This window comes from Poecilia mexicana, unplaced genomic scaffold (genome assembly GCF_051168715.1).
Source record: "Poecilia mexicana isolate PSO_F unplaced genomic scaffold, ASM5116871v1 scaffold_22, whole genome shotgun sequence".
NCBI classification, from domain to species: domain Eukaryota; kingdom Metazoa; phylum Chordata; class Actinopteri; order Cyprinodontiformes; family Poeciliidae; genus Poecilia; species Poecilia mexicana.
This window is the reverse complement of record NW_028263391.1, coordinates 17,661,734-17,683,002: the sequence shown is the minus strand read 5'-3', so window position 1 is coordinate 17,683,002 and position 21,269 is coordinate 17,661,734. Positions and strand designations below refer to the sequence as shown.

At 38.8% G+C, this 21,269-nt stretch overlaps 1 protein-coding gene across 1 annotated transcript in view; it reads left to right on the top strand.

Moving 5' to 3' along the window:
- LOC106903680 (latent-transforming growth factor beta-binding protein 2) overlaps positions 1-21,269 on the top strand; it is a 108,283-nt gene that overhangs the window by 30,567 nt on the left and 56,447 nt on the right. Inside the window, exons 4-8 of the mRNA XM_014967655.2 lie at positions 11,324-11,589; positions 12,892-13,110; positions 17,058-17,264; positions 19,015-19,298; positions 20,482-20,584. Of these exons, the coding sequence (XP_014823141.2) occupies positions 11,324-11,589; positions 12,892-13,110; positions 17,058-17,264; positions 19,015-19,298; positions 20,482-20,584 (1,079 nt within the window). The remainder of the gene's footprint in view (positions 1-11,323; positions 11,590-12,891; positions 13,111-17,057; positions 17,265-19,014; positions 19,299-20,481; positions 20,585-21,269) is intronic.

The following is a 21,269-nucleotide window of genomic DNA, read 5'->3' as shown; positions in this document are numbered from 1 at the left end:
GTACTTTGTTCTTACTCCTTATCCTTGCATCAGCCTACTCTGTGCCTTCGCTCTGAGCCTTATGTTCTTTGTGAAACTCTACTAAAGTTTAAAAATCAGTGCTTTATCCCTCTTCAAAAAAGAAATCCCTCCACCTACTCTCTTGTTGGAAGCTGTTTTTGGCTTGCTGTCAAAGCAGACTGACACATGACGCTGACCAGCAAATAGACATAGCCTCAGTCAGCACTTTGTAATGGCTCTTCCTGCTGACCTGTCTTGTGGCATTTCACTAAGTGAATGATCAGAGCAACTACAATAAACCGGAGAATATTAAATGGCCTCTCTGCTAACCACGTCTCCGGGCATTTTGAATCAAACCCCTGAACCGCAGTTACCACAGTGTGCTGCTTCTATCCAGAATTGAAACTTTCTGGGTTCCTTCAACTTTGAAAACCAAACTTTATAAATACTTAGGTGAAAATAGACATATTGGCAGTATATTTTATCCCTTAGAGATAAGAAATGGCCTGTTTTTTTTTACAGTTCTTTTGATAGACTAGAATGTTTGGGCATGTGTTTTGATCATGTTGTGTCTGCTAAGCTCTGGATGGTTAAATTTACTGCAAATCTGTTTTCATGCTGGTGAGGAAAGCAATACCTTCGAAATTAAAGGAAACATTATCTTCTGTTTTGTCTACGTATCACTCTGCCAGATCCAAATAACAGTCGTTGGTTAGTAGATTTTTAAAGAACGTTCTCTGTTTTTCATTTCCATTCACTGTGATTTATTTCATCCATACTTTAGCTGCTACTAGCCAACTCTGAGTAAGACATCCAGACAGGGAGAACATGATTTAGTCCAGTGTATGTCGTCGGTGCGATAAACCCTTGAACACACCCAGTTTTTCACAAGGGGGAATATTCTGCCAAGACCCACAATTAAACAAGTCGTAATGACTGGAGATTTTATCAAAGGCTTGACCTTAATTGCTCTCTGATGTTAGGCCTTACAAGACCAGATGTACAAGGAAAACCTGTTTCAGTGGAGTCCAGTTTATATAGTTTAATGACTGTTTCTATGACAAGGAAAGTTTGTTTTATTCCAATTAAAATAATTTGAGAAAAGTGACACTAGGTTTGTATGTTATGTCTTTGATTTCTTCAAGTGGCCAGATTTTTCTGCAAAACAAGTGGTGAGAAAAGCTCTGCCAGAGATTACACATTTACAAAAAGTTGTAATTTAGGGTAGGACTTTAATGTGTCAGTGGCTGCCGTGGAGTTATTTTTGAATTTTCAATAAACACAAACTTTACCACTGCCATCCTGTTGCATGATCTTGTTGCCATGAGGAACTCACAACAGTATAGCTGAAGTCTCCCTGCCACTGGATATTATAGTTACCGGTGCATGCTCTGGATCAGTCTTGGGGGTTTTATTGGCAGAAATGCATGATCTATGGATGTGGTCGCACTGCATAGAGCCAGAGGAATGAAATGACCACTTTGGGATTTGACCACAGGTGGTACAGATGGTTGAGTGCCCTGACTGAGTGAAATGCTTTATATTTTTTTTTCTTGCTGAGACTTCTTTCACTTACTGAAAACTTCAGTTTCTTTTTCTGTTGGTATAGTAAACAGAAACCTCAGATCTTAATTTTCTTTCACAAGAACGGCTTTCCACTAAGTAATTTCAAAGCATCCTTCAAAGACCACATAATTAGTCTCTGCAGTTCTAGCAGTAAAAAAAATAAAAAAAACTTAGAAAAAAAATCTCTAATTACTTCATAAACAGTTCACTTTAAATGTTGAGGAATGTGTTGACTGTGAGCATGAATTAGTCCATAAATGAGTAACATGTTTGAAACCTTGAACATGAAAACAACTTCTAGTCAAGAGTTTTGTGTACCAGGATAGATTGGTTACTTCTCATGTGTCTCTCTGTTGTTGTTTCAAGACTGTGGTAAAACACAAACTGGAATATATTCATCTGTGAATGTGCAATGCGGTTTAGGCTGGATGTTGTGATGACTTCTCATGGAAAAGCCTACGGGTCCCAAAGCAAGTTCTGAGACTCAGAAAATGGCAAAGTCAAGACTGAGTCAAGAACCTGATCAACTTGTCAAGAGTAATATGAGACGTGTTCCTACTTGCATTATATTGAATACCGCTCTATAATTTGGTGTAAAAATCCTACAAGATGTCTATGATTTCCTTTGTAACAACTGGTTCTGAATCCAAAGTAGGGAATCTTTAAGCAGCTGGACCCAGGACCACCAGCAACCAGAGATAGTATAGTTAACTAAAACTAACAAAATAATGAAACCTGAAATTGAGAAAACATTTTTGTTAATTGAAATAAATAAATGATAATTATTTATTACCATTTATAAATAATTACAAATGGTAACTTGTAATTACCATTTGTAATTACAAATGTTTTCTCAATTTTAAACCTGAAATTGAGAAAAAAATTTGACTGAAATAAATAAATGGCAATTAATGGGAAAAAAAATAAAATAAAACTATGACTGAATCTATATAGTGTGTTTATAAATCTAAAACATACTGAAATTATTTATATTATATCCTTTGTTTTTATGAATGTATTTATTGGCCTTTCAAATTGATGTGAAATAGATTTTTCTACCCACATACAAGCAGTTTACATCAGCTGTGAGCAAATTATGGTACTCCATACTCCTCCTGGCAGCACTTCCCCAAAATGGTGACACCAAACGTTCATTCTGCAAATTTTTCTGCACATTTAATGATCCAATATATATATATATATATATATATATATATAAAACTAGAATTACTATTCCAACTAAGAAAAATTTTGCAATATTTAACTAATAAAAACTAGCAAGCATACTCTACAAAAACAAACTAAAACTAGATAAATAAAGAGTCACAATGAAATAAAACTGAACTACAATGAAAAACCCCAAAACTAATATAACCCTGGCAGCAACCTGTGGGAACATGTCAGTCCTGTAAAGTCCCTTCTCCACGGGTGTGGTTTTTACCGGTTCCACCACAGTCAGCCCCGGCCACATTCGTCTCCATTTGGAGATTCTACGTGGTTCCTCACCCTTTTTCGTGACCACTTCAAGTGTAATAAAACCCTGGCCCAGCCCTGTATTGCTTCCAAGCGTTGTGATTCATAGTAGACTGAATTTGTTGATTGGATTAAGCTGTAATCTTAGATACTTGACAATTTTGGCTGCTAAGACTAAATGAAATATCTGGGTTTTATTTGAGTCAGCCATGATAACGCCCAGACAGAAGATGACATGTATTCTAATTTTAGGCTTTATCTTTAATAATATTAATAATTGACAAATGGCTAAATAAAAAAAGAAATATTGCATGTGCAGTACAAGTACGCAAGGTAATGCGTCCTGAAGCCTGAAGCCGCCTTTGGGATGCATTTATCCCTATTACTACTCAATATAAATACGACCTCAAGGTTCTTCATTATTAAGTGTTGCTACTGCACTCCGACGGCCCGCTAATGTTCCTGCCCATGTTCATACTCACAATAATGAAACACTCAGAGTAGAAGTAACATTAGCAGTTAAACTTCCGCCATAAGCTGAAGTTTCATTTTGGATTGATGCTTAATTAATGTTGATTTAAAAAAAATACACAGAACCTCTTTTTTAATTCAGTGATACGAAATTTATTTCAGGAGAATTTTTTTTAATTTCTACTAAAACTGATTTATTAGTCTTTACGTAGTCACACTGGTACCACCAAGAAGGAAAACAAACAAGGTATAGATAAAACATGTTTGGTTTTTAGTGTGTGTGCTGTCTGGCATGTTTTTACTTTTAAAAACTTCACTTTTGTTAATGTCTTGGACATCATAGAGATTCATAACACCACTGGGCTTTGGATAGCATAACATGAACAAGAGTCAAGTGTGTATGCATTTGTTCATGCTCTCGAATAACGCCTGTGGGGAAAAGTTTCAGCAGTCTGCACTCCCCCTGCTTGTCTGCGAACCTTGGAGCTCCATCTGTTGCTGAAACTATTACAGAGGAATATCTCTTTTGTCATTCATGAACATTAAATCTTGAGTAATAGATAAACTGCCTCTGCAGATTTCACGTTTCCTGGTTTAACGTTGTCTATCCTGATAAATTCAGAGGTTTCTTTTTTTTTTTTTTTTTTTTTTTTTTTTAAATATGGTTCGTTCTTTCACAATAAACCCTCTGGATCCAAACCTCTTAACTGTTGATCTTCCTCTTTGTAGGAAATACCTAAAATCTTTGGAACAGTAAAATATTATTGCATTCAAATTGCTTTGTATCCTGCACATGATGGTCCCTCACTGACTACAAAAGTTTACGTCCCAAATGCATTCGTAAATCTCGACTCTTCATTCTTGCCTGTGTTTGCAGTGATTGAGCAGCATAAGGTTTTCATTGTTTCTGCTGCTGTATGCAAAGGTTTTTTTTTTTTTTTTAAGATTTCTACTGTTCGCCACAGTTAGACTGATGATATGCCAATTTAAACAGTCTTTGTAGCAAGCAACATTCTCTTTGAAAGAGAGAAATGTGTGCAAACTTTAATTTGCATTTGGTGTTTGATTGCTATCATTTATGCACCCACAAGCAAGACTTAAATTGCTCCTAATGTGTTCAGTTCTTCTGTAATTTAGAGTTTTGGCTCTATGCTGGGGAGACAATAAAGAAACATTTAAGCATTTTACTAAAAATAAAAAAGTAGGTCTAATGAATCAAAGAGTTATATGATGGTCATGTTGATTGGTTGTAAACCTTTCAGTGCTTCAAAGTTTTCCATTTGCCATTCTGGAGGTTGTGACCAGTCCAACACAAAGAAAACTGTGATGGATAAAGTGACAAGCTGGGGAGCTATCAGGTGTTACAGTGCGACCCAGACTGGGATGCTTTACGCCAGAATCCTGCCTGCTGTCACAAAGTTCTGTTTAGACAGCTCATTTGAAGCCACATTGCTCCATCCAGCCACGTCATATTAGTCTATTTTCGGCTTTAGCCACTATAAAGAAACAATCCAAACCTTTGGATGGCTGTTCAAACTTTGCTTTTCTCAAACAAATCCAAATGAAAAATGAGCTCTGTATAGCTGGAACTGTGCTGGGCTTTAGGTGCTGAAAGAGCTGGTTAGAAACCATTTAATATCGCTGTAATGACCGTTTTTGTAGGCTTTAAGGTATTCTAAGCCCAGAAGTAGGTTCTCAGCTCGGAATACATCAAATGTCAAGAGTGCTTTATTTCTTTGCGAGATTTACGCACACTGAGAATCATAAACGCACCTCAGAGACAGAACTGTTAGTGAATGAATCAGCTGTGGTCCATACGTCTCTGAGCAATGCTCCACATAAACACCGCTCTGGCCTCGTCATGGAGAGTGGGCTAAGGAGACAGCTTAAGATGTAAACAGTTCCTTAGGATCTGGGTCACTATGTGTGCATGTGAGGTTGATCTGATAAATCCAGAATTCCCCTGTCTGTCTGAGAAGTACTAGCTTCCCAGTGGAACGCTTACAGGAACACCTCTTAAACGATTGGAGTTGGTGCTTTCCAACTCTCCTCTACAGGGGTTTATTGGCGGTTAAACGAGGACGCCTTACAAAATTTCACCCAAAACCCCGAAGCTTCAGTGTACACCTGGCATTTTGCTTGGCAGTGTAATTCAAAGCTCTTAAGATCAACAGGGTTTATGTGCAGCATCAACAGAAGTACAGACATCAGAGGATTTAAATTCCTTTTGACCATCTTCCAGCTTTTTATACTGACTTGTGTTTTTGCACTTCTCGCCTGTGTGCTGTTTGTGCTCCTCAAAAGTCCCCCTCTTCAACTCATCTAGATCAACGTGATGTGAAGTTGGAACTGCCGTTCATGCTGTCTTGTCAGAATTTTTGGAGAATGAATACTCGCGTGTTGTAATGCAGAAAGGAGTTCAAAGATTGCCAGCTAAATGCAAAGTAAAACTTTAGCAATTCTTGGAAGCTTTTTTTATAATTTCAGCTTAGTGTCGATTCTTGGCCATGGCTTTTTGTGATTGTAATTTTCTCCATTGTGGTGGGATGAGATCTTTTTCCACATGTAAATGTGAAATGAACAATATTAATGGGAGTTGTTTTGTGCCAGTAACTTATGTCTTACTTGGAAGCTTCTATTGCTGATGCTTTGATCAAACATTTGGCCTGAGATTTATCAGAATTTGATTATTTTGAAAAAAAAAATGTGAACATGTAAATGCTCAGTAGGAAGATTTCTTATATGGAACTTAATCTTCCTTATGCAATAAATATTCCACAGTTTTATTTTTTCAGTAGGAGTCCTAGGGCCTATCCGGGCCCAATATATCACAGCCACAAAAATTAATAGGTGCTTTTTCATATCTCCTTTGTTTTACACTAGAGTGTTTGTCCTAGAAAAAATCAGCCTTAGTCAAAACTGACCAAAGCAAACAGTTGCAGTTAAAGCTCACTTGTGTGAGGCAGTTCTTTACTTTTATGTGTGTAATGGTAAGTTGAGCAAAACCGGTTGTTTTTGCTCTGGCAAGCCTCCAAAACAATTGGTTGGGATTTAGATAACATCTGTTTGTTGTTATGGAGACTTCTGATTGGAACTGCACAGGTTGGTGCAATTCAGTCAGCTATTTTGTCTGTTTTCACAGTAGAAATGGTCCATGTCACTGACTCAGACTCCACTATTCCTGGGCCCCTTTCAGTTGTTGGTCCATCAGACAATGAGACTCTGGTGAAAGTGGTGCTACTGGGCGTAACACAACACAGTTCATTGATTGGGGGAGAGAAAAATGTCACGGCTCGCGACAAACACAAGACATAGTATTATGGTACTTATTTCTACCTGTATGATTCCACATAAGGTGTTGGGGTTCAACACTGGAATTGGAAACACTTTCCGGAATATGGTAGATCATAAACAAGTGTACCAAATGGCACTGCTCACTGGAAACAAGGCATGCCAATCTTTACTGCAGTTTTCTAACAGCGAGGGTCTTTTTTTTTTTTTTTTCTTTTACAGTTCTTATCATCCTTTGTCTGCTTGTGCAGCTTTATTTTTCACAGTTTTAGTTCATTTAAACTTTTAAACTATTGCTATGATTGCAAATATCAGTAGCTCTTGGCAAGTAGCCGTTTTTTTAAACCTTACTTTTTAGAGTATTGAAGATAAATTCACATCTATCTTGATTGACATGTTCCGTTGAGTTTCCCAATGAGGGAAGGAAAATAGAAATGTTAGATTTTGTTAGGACCTCAGAGGAACACTAAAGGGGCATTATATATGGAAAACATTCAACTGTGCAAAAGCCTGGGTAGGCCTTTGACGCACTGTTCCTCCTCCGAGTTGCAGCCTCGCAGAGTATCCGTCACTTCCCCTCTGAGCTCCTTCAGACTAGCCAGCATCAATTAGCAAACACCTGGTGGAACTGGCCATCAGCTGAGCTCATTATGTGAACTGCTTATCAGTGCAAGGCTGGTAAAAACTTTGTTAAAGTGTTGATAGAAGAGCATTGTTGTGATGACTTCAGAAAGAGCTAGAGTTTTTAAAGAAACAGAGGCCCAATTTTAAGGCATTAAATTATAAAGTCAATTTTCTTTTAAGTCATATTTGATAGTAATAGCATTTGCACAGCAACTGAAGGTAAGATAGTTACTTGATAGTGCTATAAAATTGCACTATGTGCCTGGAAAGTACACGGTACTGCCCTTTTCAGTCATGATTCACTATTTTACGATTCAACCATCAAAAAACATATAAAACACGTGAGTAACTTTTAGTTTAGAGAAATTATCAGTGGCGTCACCGAGTTGGCCAAGGGTGATTTTGTTAAAAACAAGTTCTAACATTCTTTTTTTTTTTTTTCTAATTGGAAAAGTACTCAAGTCAAAGATTGGATTTCTATAAATATTTTCATGATAGATTTAGCTGCTGCAATAAAAGGAGAATGTATTAAAAGACACTATTTTGTTCTGGCCTGTCCACAGGTTGGACGGAGAGGTAAAATGTCAAGTCAAAAGTATTTTTTGTGTAGATATAGAAAATAAGCCTGTGTCTCAGCAAGTCTGTCGTTTTCAGCGCAACATCTTAATTTTATTCACTGAACATCCAGCTTGAGTTAGAGGTATATTCCCGGAGAACATGGTCCATATTCACAAAATACTAAAGCAAAACTTGTTTTAATGATTAGTTTCTGACTAAATTGTTCCTCTCCTTAAAGTGAACTTTAAATTCTTGTGAAGATAAAAGTAATTATCTGCACACTAAAGCCCTCAAGAGAAATCTGAAGCTAAAAAACCGTTGGGAGTGGCTATTGGACTTTTATGAGGCTTTCGAGTTTCTTGAGGAAAAGGGAAAATAGGGAAATTGCTTCAAATTAGATCATGCTGCAGGGATCATGTTTGTGGTTGAGCTCATTAGATATGTTCTCACATCTCCCACCCAGTGTTATAAAGCTTGAAATAAATGTGATCACAGCACTAATACTTTCAGCATATGGAAAACTGCAACACTCCACATGTGGGACTCCCCTCTTACATATATCATCAGTTTTACAACTTATTTTTAATTGTGTTCAGGCTTGTCGCACGTAATAGGTAAAATAATTTACTTGACAAGAAATGTGTTAAAAAAAAACATGAAGAGTAAACATGAGCAACGCAGATGAAAACTCAACTATAACGCAATTTTTTTTACCTAAGACAAGTAAAGATTTATATGAAGGTTTTTCTATTGAGAATAAAAGCTTTCTTAGAATAATAGCTTGAAAAACTAGCCATATACCACCCCATAAACCTTGCATGATGCTCAGTGGTGTGCAGAATCTGCCTTGAATTAGTCTCTGTAGCAAATTGTCATTTGTGATAAAAAAAAAGAAAAAAGGGATTTGAAACATCATATTTCTAGCAGCATTCAAATAGATTTTTTTAAACAGTTATCTGTATATCAAAGTTTTTACAATTTTGACTATAATAATCTAGCCATGCACAGTGATTGTGCAAGTCTCACTTTTCTCCACATAACCAGTGCCTGTTTTAGTAATTATGTATACCAATGTAGTTCTCAAAACATTATTATGATGAGACACTCGATCTTACCAGTCACTTCAAGCTAATGAATCTCAAGTTGAAGGGACTTTCTAATTTTGACATATAATCACAATGCAGCCCAAGTAAAATGGTCTCCTTTCTTTGGCCCGGACCGAGAGAAAAACATTTGCAGCTGAAGCTAATTACATAAATGTAGAAGAATTGTTTGGAATAAGCCATAATTGATTTAATGTGATCTGCAGACATCAGGAGACGTTTTGTACCAACTGAGGACACAAAAAGTGAAAAACAGAGCACCCAACTCAGCTCCTCCAGAAGAGCAGTAGCAGCGAGTCAGAAAGAGCAGAAGCTTCTTAAAGAGACAATATCCCAATTTCAAGGCTTTAAAGTCAAATGCCTTTGAAGTCTTATTTGATATATACAGCATTTTCATAACAATTGAAAATAACATAGTTAGTTGATTGTCCAAGTAACTATGACTTAGGTTGTCCAATTCAAATTGACTTAATTTTTTCTCATCTGAACCCATAGTAGCTCTTTTTGGCAAAGTCATTTGATTATTTAAAGCTGTACATGTACCACTTGACACCACAAATAATGTTTTCCATCATACCACGGTCTGCAATTTCACCACAGGACTCCCAAATGCCATCTAAGTAACCCAGAACCATTGAGGGGCTAGATAATCCTTATGATGAAATATGTAGGTGGACAACATCATTATATCCCTACTCCCGTTTCCCCTGCTTGCCTTCTGATCAAAAGTCTGGGTGGACAATGATGAGCTCATGCTGTGCGGAAGTGACTTTGCCATTTGAATGCGTCTGCGTCGGAAGGAGCAACATCTGGCTAAGCCCAGGAAGCGAGGCAGGATGCTTGCAGGCCAGGTGTCAGCATTAGCAATGGAACTGAGCCAACCATAACTTGGATTGGAAACTGTATCTGGGTTTGGTATATATGTCTATCCTTTTACCACCATAAACATCAGAGCCTCTTGTTTCCTTGTCATTCTAAACGCGTAGGAGCCACCCTTTAGACTCAGCATCTGGGTGAGCAGCTGGCAGCTGTGTGTGCTGCCCGGAGTCTTTTGAAATGATGACGTGACAGACCATTATCAAATGTTTGCCTCCTTTTCCCCCTTTTCATTTGGTGTCCTGTCCTTATTAACAACAGGAATGTTCTCTTTAAAAAAAGAGAGACTTGCACAGGCTTGTGCACAGCTGGGACAGGGTGTGTGTGCATGTGTGTGTGTGTCTACTTTTGTTTTTGCAAGTGTGTGGGCATGTGGATATTTGTGTCCAATATGCTTATTGCCAGACAATTGCTTCGTGTCTGTTGCTCAATTGAACATTTTCACTGTGTACATATGTAATTTGTGGCTTCATAACCACATGTAATAAAGTAATGAATGGCTTATATCCTCACTTGGGCTTTGATTACAACCTTAAGTAGCTTGTAAGATCGCAGGTGTGTTTTGTGGACCGGCTCCTCTGATCTGTCCGGCAGGGTTTGTCTTTGTCTCACTCTGTCTGTCAGGGCAGATCACTGTGATCCAGATGTTTTGGCGTGGGGCGGAACCCCGCATTCCACAATCAATCCCAAACTCCAGGTAGGCCTGTCTGCCTCCTCCTTTCAGGTCACATGAACTCGATCTTCGAAGTTGTGCAACTGACCCAAAATCAAATGCTCACTGGGACACAATATGCCCTTTTCGGGCATGGTTTGACTCAGTTCATCGACCCTTGCTTTAATACTTCCTCCCCATCCAGTGGAAGTTTCAGGACGTTTCCCTTTAGGTGGCCACAGGAGTTCCTAATCTAGACAAGCATACCCTGGGGGTGATGGAAAGATCTAATCCAGACACCTTTTTAGACGTACAAGTACATACACAGACAAAGTGGGAGTAGTAATTCTTTTCCCTTTTGGCTGCCTGTTACGGTGTACTGTCTAGTCTTGTGAAATGTTGTTACTGTCTAGCTGAGTCTCAGTGATTGGTGGGGCTCTTTGCAGCAGATGTCCTGTGAGCTTAAAGAATTTTATGGTGTTATTAAATTCATTAAAACAAAAGAGCCTTAAATTTGTTTTACCTCATCTATAAAATCAGTTTGACAAAGCTATGACCTATGCAGCATCTCTCAAGAGTTCATTTAATTTGATTTCACAGTGATCAACATACAATACGTTTTGATGGGTGTGTCTTCCTTCACTGTGTTTATTTGTTGGAAGTTAATCAGAATTTTTTTTTCTTTCTGTTTTGATTATGTGATCTCCAGAACCCAAGCAAGACGAGGACCTGCGTACTCCTCGCCTCAGCAGAGCGGGACCTCCCGTACCGTGAAGCGTTATCCATCGTCCTCTGAGCCCATAACCTCCAATGCTCTGCCCAACGGCAATGGCTTTGCAAACGGCCATGGCAGTGAGAACAGAAACTGGTACTCCCACAGGGGCAGACAAAGCAACACCCCGTCCCTTAATGGTCAAAGGTCTCCTAGTGACAGCCATTTGCATGGACAGTTCAACAATGTGTTGCATCCAGCAGGTAAGATCAAGAAACTAATCATTTCTATACCATTTCTGTTCTAAGAATATTTCATTTTAGTCTTCCTATTTTACCGGGTTATTAATTACCAGAAAAAGAAGCAACATCACAATGTATGTGTAAGACACAGAGATGTTTTAGAAGGAAAAACTAAAAGTTTACAGAGTCAACATTTTAAACTGTCTATTGCAGCTCATGTATTTATTAGAGTGATTGGAGCTGTTTGCATTAATAAAACAGCAGCCTCAATTGTGTTCCCTTGATAATGGAGATTCTTACCTCAACTGTGACATTTGCAAAAACTTTCAAACATTTCCAAATTCATCAGAATTCCTAGAGACGCGGATTGAGAGCTCCAAAGGATAAATTAGAGCAATTTTTTCTGAAATATGTTCAGCCTTCCTGTTATCTATTAGGAATATTACTCTGTCTTGCCGCCTGAACATCTAGACATCTCACAGAAAAATCTTTTTAAGAATGCTTCTTCTGATTTAATTTTAGATATCTGACTTAAAATAGTCTTCATCACTCAGCTACAGAGTCCTCAGGGAAGAGTGTTACTGTCAACCGGGCAGCTCTTAATAGATTTGGTTTTCTAAGTTTAGAACAGGCTAGGGCAAATTGAGCTAAAAATCATCTTATACTGGTCTCCAGACAACTTTTATAAGACAAACACACTCTCATAAACTGGAATATAAGCCCATTAGCTTCTGTGGTCTGCAGGACTCTGGCAGATGTTTTGTATCATTGCTGCATTCATTGTATATCTTTGCATTAACCTCTCTGTAATAACAAGCAATGATCTCTGGTGCTTCTTGCAGCAGAAACAATTTGACCTTATTATTTCTACTTTTTACTCTCAAATATGTTATCCAGTGCAAACAGCTGTCTGAAGATCTGGCTTCTGTTCTTTTTCTTGTTTTGTGCCAGGTCTGCGGCTGTTGAGCATATTCCCACCATTACACCATGTCCACATGCACTTACTCTCTCTTTGTCTCCATGACACATACACACATCCACAACACCTTCTCCTAAAGATAAAGTGCTCTGGAGCCTCGCCCATCACCTAGCAGTTCTCTCCTCCAGCCCCTTTCCCCGGCTTGTGCCACATTGCTCATTTGGCTGTAGCGTGCCACTGGCTGACCGTCAGCACACACCCTTACGCTCTTAAAAACCGTCTGTTCGCCTGGATGAAGAGTGTGTCACTGTGAGGCTGAAGTGGAGGAAAGATGGAGCTCTTCTTAAGCCCATTTCATCTCCTGTCGCTGCTTCTTCTCAAGCAGATGTGCTGGTGTCTTCCAGGGGCTAATCTCACCTCCAACCTCGACCGGATTAAGATCGTCTTCACACCTATGCTCTGCCGAAGAGTGTGCAGCGGCGGGCGCTGCTACAACAGCTGCGAGAAGGGAGATGTTACCACTGTATACAGCGACAACTCGCAGCAGCAGCAGCAACAGCAGCAGCAGCAGCAGCAACAGCAGCAGCAACAACAACAGCCAAAGAACCAAGGCTTCAGACTCTGTAAGTTTTGAATCCCGGGCCTCAACTCCTGCGTCTCTTCTTTCTCATATACGTGTTTTGTTTTTGTGGGGGTTTTTTGTTGCTTTTTTTTTTTTTGCCTGTCTCTTTTGTTTACTTTCCATTACGCACACACTTTACATGCGTCTCCATTCTGATATCTCATTCCTCTTTTATGAGGTGAGCTTGACAAAATGGATTCCCAGTAGCATGCTGTCTGTTCCGAACACTAAGCTCAACGAACAAGGAGAGTGGCGTAGGTTAAACTTGAGCTCTAAATTAAAAACTTACTTTAAAGGAGAAAAAAAAAAACTGAGAAAGCAGTAGAAAAGCACTGTAAAATGGGGCTAATCTCTCTTGATAGACACACACGTGGAGTTGGTAGTCCCACGCTCCCAGCACTTAGCCCCATCTCTTTGTGGTTTGCACCTTGTGGTTGGCCCTGCTGTTAACCATTTAACGTGCTCCCTGGGAGAGCAGAAGCGAGTGAAAGAATCGACGGAGAGGCAGAAGGACAGAAAGAGTAGCAGCATGAACAGGATTTTATGGGGATTACATTAAACCTGCCATTTATCCAGAGGGCTTTGTTCCAAATTCACACAGAACAGTGTCCATGGGAAGGGAGGGGGTGGTCAGTGCCAGCAGGGCAAGGGGGTCCCAACCCCTGCAAGCTTCTTGTTTTTTTTCATCAGTTTTAGGGATCTAGCTAAGAATAATTAATAGGAGGAGATTAGTTGAAAAAGCTGTTTGTGTCTCAGACAAGTGGTATTTTTATTTGTGCCACATCTTAAGTTTCTCAGTTCAATTGATTTTTTTTTCTTTGTTTTATGAGTAAGCAGTCATCTGGGAATTGGTACACCCATATGTTGACTAGGTGTCCCCTGATTGTTCTTGAGGAAGTGAGAGTATCTTGCGTGCTTTGTGCAACACTGCCCAGCATTTTATCTCTCGATTTGTTTTCATTTTAATTGGTTGGAGGAGGAGGGCAGCACATACTTTATGTTTTACTCACCAATTTCAATGTATTTAATCAAGATTTTGTGTGATAGATCAACACACGGTTGTGCATTATTGTGAAATCTGAAAAGTGAGGCCTTCATAGGTTTTCATCAGTTTATTGTATGTCTCTAGTCTACTAGGTTTGCACATTATAGAATGACATTTTGCTCATTTTTGTTTGCAAAAATTGCTTAATCCCAGTCAGATTAAATGGAGGACATCTCTAAACATTAGATTTCAAGTCTTTCCATGGATTCATTATTATATTTAAGCATGTATGTGGCATTCTGATATTTATGATGCATTGACATATTGGGGTCATTGTCCTGCTGGAAGGTGAACCTTCAACCCAGTTTCAAGTTTCTAGCATCCTCGACCAAGTTTTCTTCTAATACCACCCGGTATTTAGATCCATCCCCCGTCTTTTCTGTATTGACCAGTTTACCTGATCCCTTGCTGAAGAAAAACATGCCTACACAGGATCCTGTTGCCGCGTTTTTTTATGATAGTGATTGTTTGGTCAGGAGGATGTGTGATTAGTTTTAATTAGTTTTAGTCTCATCTGACAAGATCACCTTCTTACATGTTTACTGGGTCCTCTAAGTGGCTTGTTGCAAATTTCCAATGGCTTTTGTTAAACAATAGCTTTTTTTCTTTCCACTCTTCCATGGAATCCAGATGGATTTGGGTCGCAGCCAATGGTTCTCCTATCAACAGATTTGTCTGCCTGAACTTTGAATCTCTGCAGTTCCTCCAGACCCAACATGAGCCTCTTGACAGCGTTGCATATCGATGATTTCCTCTCCTTTCCCATCCTGTCAGTTCAGGTCGATGGGCTTGTATTGGTATGCTTACAGAGGTGTCATACTCATATTCCATTATCAGATGGTGGATTAAACAGAGCTACTTTATAGACTAGCCTCCCTTTAATCTTCTCCACAACATCATTCCTGACCTTTCTGGTTGGTTCGTTGGTCTTCATGAGTTACATGTTCACTAGTGTTCTCTAGACCTTTGACCTTTGAGGTCTTCACAGAACAGCTTTAATTATAATGAGGTGAAATTACACACAGGTGGACTCTGAAAGCAATTGGTTACAGTTTTGTTCATGGGTGTCATTGTCGAGGGGATTGAATACAAATGTGCATAGCAGCTTTTTAAAAAAGTATTTTCAGTTCAAAAATAAAGAAGAAAGAAAACCATGAACATTTTTCCTTCCCTTCATTTCACAATTATGGACTACCTTGTGCTGGTATAACATAAAATTGGAAAGAAGGATTTTTATTTGAGAAAAATAGTAAATTGATAAATGTCTATTAAGGGTTTCGCAATGTGTTTAATTTATGCAAACAGGTAGCAGTAAACCAGTCCTCAATTTAAGATCTTAACTGCAAATCTCGCTGGCTTATGAAGTATAAACAGGCTGTTGCTGTAGATTTACAGTCCCATTAAAAAGGATTATAGTATAAGGCATTGATATTCCAAACACTTTTAACAGAAGCCTCCCAAAATATTACATTCCCCACGCCTCAGCAACCTCCCTCAACAGTGTGCTTATATCCGCCCCTGCCGAATTTCCAGAAATCTCCTCTGATTACATAAAGGCACGTGTTAAAAGAGCATAAGCTCAAATGCTGTAATTCCTTGGGGTGTGCATGGATGTCCAGGAATGTCAACTATTTCATCTTGTTGTTATGTTTGATGCATGGTGCAATAAACTCTGCTTGCACGATTACAACAGGCTTTCTTGATTCATCCCCTCTTCCTTTAAGAGATAGACTCTTTGGAAATCTGGTTGCAAAGTGAAAAGTGTTTTTGTTTAGAGACTCCTGAATGGTCAGACAGAGTCGTCAACACTATGTTGGTCCAAAAATAGTTAATGCCAGGCTGGAACTGGTCTGGCACAGAACAGAGCAGCACAAACACATTGCCTTTTAATGGCCTCCTTCAGCTGATAATTTAGCCAGCATGTTGAATCGCAGGAGGCCTTCCTGTGTGTCTGACCTGCTTTAGCCTTAACGTCTGGCTCTCTTTTTGACTGTTGTGAATTTCCTAACACTATGTTCTTTTTTTCTGTCCTGTCGGTTTAAACATTCCATTCTAAGCCCTGATATTTGTTGATATTTTTCTATTTTTATGCCATTGCCCGCTCTTGGATACCCCTGCAGTGCCACTGCTGTTAATGTTGGTTGACAGGGAGCTCATTTCCCTGCATGCCATCAAGACTGTCCAGACTCTCCACAGTCCCTGTTTACACCTTGTTAATGTGGGACTGGCTGCCTCAAAGAGACAGAGAGGATGCGGTTCACAGCAGGGTTCTGCTGCAATGAGACTCTTTCATCTCGTAATATGTGGATACAGTCCTTAAAGGCGAACCACAGATTTCCTTACTGGAGAACTGAAAAATGTCCCTTTTACACTTATTTATGTCCTACTATGTTCTTTGTTCATTATGGATGAATAGATTTTTAAATTTTGACTTTCTTTGATGTTTTGAGGTTGTGTCAGAGCAAATCTGTAGGTGGGAGCAGGTCCGGGTAAGCAGAGGGTTTACAAGGCCCTCATCCCTTAAGCCAAAAGACAAAAGGGTTTGAGAAAGCAGCACATCTGGCAAGTGCTGGGTTTTTTTCTCTCTTCATGACGAATTGCAACCAATAAATCAAACTGCAGACAGAGTATTATTCAGGATCCTATATGAAAGGAGAGGCATGAGGGACAAAGTTGAAATTTTATAAATGTCACCTGAAATGAGGCGCCTGGTGGGAAACAGCATGACCACTGCCTACTGTTTGCAAACAAATCCTACCAAGTGGAAACCTTAGAAACATGCCCTTCCTATTAGTGCTGCCCCTTCTCTTTCCTATTACCTAATCTTTGTGGTTGAAAATCATCCAATTAAAATTTGGAGTGTTGTAATTTCCTGTCATTCACTTTGTGCTCCTTCTCCGCAGTCTTCTGTCAAATCCCCTGCATGAACGGAGGCCGATGCATTGGTAGGGACCTGTGTTGGTGCCCATCGAATTCAACGGGGAAGTTTTGCCACCTACCAGCACCACCGCCTCCCAGGCCCACTCCTCACAGCCGCAAGGATGCGAGCCACCAGGCAGCGAAATCACCTTCCCATTCCACGTACACTTTGCCACTCTCCAATCAGCATGGTAAACCTACTTTCTCTGTTTAGTCCGATTACAGTTTATCTCAGAGGCTTTATTGTGAACTCTATGTAATGAACATTTAATCCAATATCACATCTGCATTGGTTGGTATTTAGAGATTACCTAATGGTTCTTTCCATGAACAGAAAATATAAAATATTTCTAGTCAAAGTAACTCTTGATAAATGGAGATAAGAAGCAAAACTTTGATAGCAGTTGAAGACAATTATATTTCTAACGCTGCCTCACTTTTAATTAGAACAGTTAATCTGATTTAAAACACTTTCTTGTTTATAATTGTCCAGTTCAAATCAAATTGTGGCTAAAATAAAAAACTTTTCTTGGTGATTTTCACCAGCAGCACTGAGAGGAAAACTAACTGTAACATCAGGAAGCGACTGAGCGAGGTACTGTCAAATAGCTCAAAGGGAATTTGCTATTTCAGCGTAAAGAAAGTCAAGTCAAGAAATATCTTCTATTTTACATTTTCTAACAGATAAAGTCAACAAGATATTATAGCTGTATTTTTAAAAACTGTTTTAACTACTTTTAATGACAATTATAGCTCTTATTGAGGTTAAGAGCTATATAGTATCTAACTCTTGCTGTATTTTCTATTTTGTAAACATTTGTTACCGTAGAGCCATTCAACTTTTTGTGATGTCACTGCAAACGCCCAGCCACACAGGGCTATGGCATCTGGACCAGTCGCCTTCAGCCCAATGTCTGATCCAGGAATGACATCAGTCTGGGGTGCAATATAATATTGGATCAAATCGGTCGTATCTCGACTATCATCACTAAGTTTGACGCAAACACTTCTCTTTTAAATTCTCAGAGGGCTCATTTTTGATTTTCAGCACTGTGTACAATGTGGAGCTCTGCTTCTGTGGGACAGCTGTGGAGGCCAGACTCTATTTTAAGCAAATGAACTAATGGATGACTCAGTGGAAGTCCTCACATAGTTTGGATAAGGCTTCTTTTATCATAACAGCAGTGGTTATCAGTAACAGAGCTGAGACATTGCGATCTTTTAAATATATAAATAAAGATTTGCTTTTTCACTATCCCCCCTTTGGAGTTAGGTGTTTATTTTTCTACCCCATTTACTAATGTTATCTCTGTTGGTATCTCAATCTGCTGAACAGTAAATAGAAGCATATTAAGTTAATTAAGGAGACAAATGTCCATGTTGTTTTGTCACTACACATAAATTTTCCATTTTGTGTGTGTGCGCTTATTCAAACAGAGGCTTGTTAGGGACGCTTGATAAAATCTGTGTCTTTTACTTGGACGTTGCACTCTGTCTAGAAGATTATGATTTATGAGAGTGGGTCAGGATTCTGGGAAAAAACCCTGGCACTCCCTGAAGATAGATGCTTCCCCTTCTGTCAGAAAGACAAAAGGGCTCGTTTTAGACATTGCAACATCTTCTAAGCTCTACAGTAAATCTGTTTTTGGTATTTAAATTGATTTGATTTAAACCAGAAAATCCCAAACTCTTTGTGTTCTCCTTGTTGCGTAGTTGTTCACTGCCAGAAATTCTCGGTCTACTCCAGATCTCATAATTTGCAGATGAAGCAAGTGTTTGTTGAACAAGTTTGTGGTCGATGTTAGCTGATAGCTCAAAAATTGGAGAATGTAAATACAAGTGGTATGCCTTGGATGTTTATGCTTCTACTTATAATATTGTACATCTTAAAATGTAAACTATCCAATGTTTTGTGTAAACTCTGGGAATCTCTGTCCCAAGTGTCTCTCCACCCGTCGCTGGTGAACGTCCACATACAACACCCGCCAGAGGCCGAGGTCCAGGTTCACCAAGTAGCTCGAGTCCAGCCTGGACAGAGACCAGCCACCACAGATGGGGCTCACTCTGTCCAGCAGCGCTCCCAGCCTGGAAACGGACACGAACACACGAGTGAACATAACGGCAGACTCGCACACGGCAATGGCCACTGGAATGGCCACGGTACAACTTCTATCCTCCAGAATGGACACGTTGGCAGATGCTTTCAGGAAACAGTAGATGGACAGGTATTATGTTGAGCCTTAAAAAAGCAGTGTTTAAACTGTCATCACTTGGTCATCTTGGAGCATTACCCTCATGTTGCAGAGGACAGTGGGGAAAGTTATTTTACTTTCAGATTTTTTTGCATTCTCTGAGATCTGTGGTATGAAAAAGACAGACAACCCATGAGAAGGATTTATTTTGGTTATCAATGTCTTATGTACACTGGCCAATAACTTGGTAGAGAAGAGACGGCTTGAACTTTGTCCTTCTCTTTCTTCTCTTTGGTCCTCCTTTGCATTCATGAAACCTTTGTTAGCTAAGAATGAGAAGAGCTAATGGTTGAGCAACCTTTTGCAAAAATGGAAATCATTTTGGTGGGAATTGTTACCATCAAACATGGCTGATGTTACAATTGAACAATTATTGAATTTTATGTTAACCATCTAATAAGCCAGGCTAAAATTTACACAATTTTACCGGCTCATATTTAATCCCCTTCAAAATCTATTTTAAGGCTTATAATAAGAATAAAGTATGGAAGTTGCAAATGTAACCCAGATAAGAAAAGTAGATGCATCACTATCACTATCTAATGTGATGGCTAGTATAGCATTTATTCACTTTGATGCACTTTGCTCTTTAGCTATGGAGTTGCAACAAAGTATTGGCCCACAATGAAGTTGTTTTTTGTTTGTTTTTGTCCCCAGTATTAGATCTCATTTTCTCTAATTGGGTTTAATGGGAGCTTGAAATTGAACTTTCGAGTCATAATGTCAAAAAAGAAGCAGAATCTGGGCATAAAAGAAGCACAAGAAATCATTTGAATAAAGTTTTCCCCTTCTTTCTGCCAGAAAGAAATCATGTTTCCCAAAGGAAATCTTTCGTGTTACATCACAGGTATTAGCTAAAAATCTAATAAATACACTTTGGGAGTCTCTTTTCTCTCTCTTTTTTTATTTTATTTTATTTTATTTTTATTTTTTTTACCAAATACCTTAATGTGGCACACAAAGAGGTTCATAGATGGCTTATGTATCCAGTTCATTCTGTACTTGGAGAAATGTTTTCATCAAGCACATTCTGAATCAGCTACACATATAACCTTGCCAGTGCACAAACACGCAGGCATAAACAATCACGCATGCTCAGACATGTGATCCTATCAAACTTACTTCACAGATCTAACACAGCTGTATGTCATTGCAGTGTGGCAAACCTCTGCCAGGCCTAACCAAACAGGATGATTGCTGTGGAAGTGTGGGGGCGTCATGGGGTTTGAACAAGTGCCAAAAGTGCCCAACCAAACCAGGTAATCCTTCAGTTTAGAATCAGTCAGAATGACAGTGTTTTCATTTTTAGAGTTTGGTTATACAACATTTTAAAATCTGATGCGTAACCTGTTTTCTATACACTTTCTATACTCCTGTTTGTCTTGCTTGTTTCTCTAGTTTTCAGAAATTAACTAACAACTATTTTTAATAAACTTTTTGATGCCAATGTCTGTCCTTCATAAATTGTTTATCAAAACCCTTAATTTAATATAATATAATGACATATAATTTAGTTTAAGTCTCATAAATAACTTGACTTTCCATTCAAATGTTTCATTCTAAGCTTGTCCCTCAAGTACTAAAAACTTGTGTTGGGTTTGTAGTTCAAAGACTTGACACGTGACTTGGACAAGATTAGAAACCAGACTTGGACTTTCCACTAAAGATTGAAGAATTAACCCCTAATGGACTTGGTGTTACCCTTTAAAAATTGAGACGATTTGAACTTAGCCATCAAAGAATTGAGACTTTACTTGGACTTGGGCCTCAGAAACTGGAGACCTTACTTTGACTTGGCTTTTAAAGACTCATAACTTGACTTGGACTTGCCTCTTAAAAACCTGAGATTTAATTTGGATTTGTCCATTGAAGACTTGTGTTTTGAAATCAACCTGCTCTTCAAAGATGTGAGACAACTTCAGCACTTGGGACTCAACTTTTAAT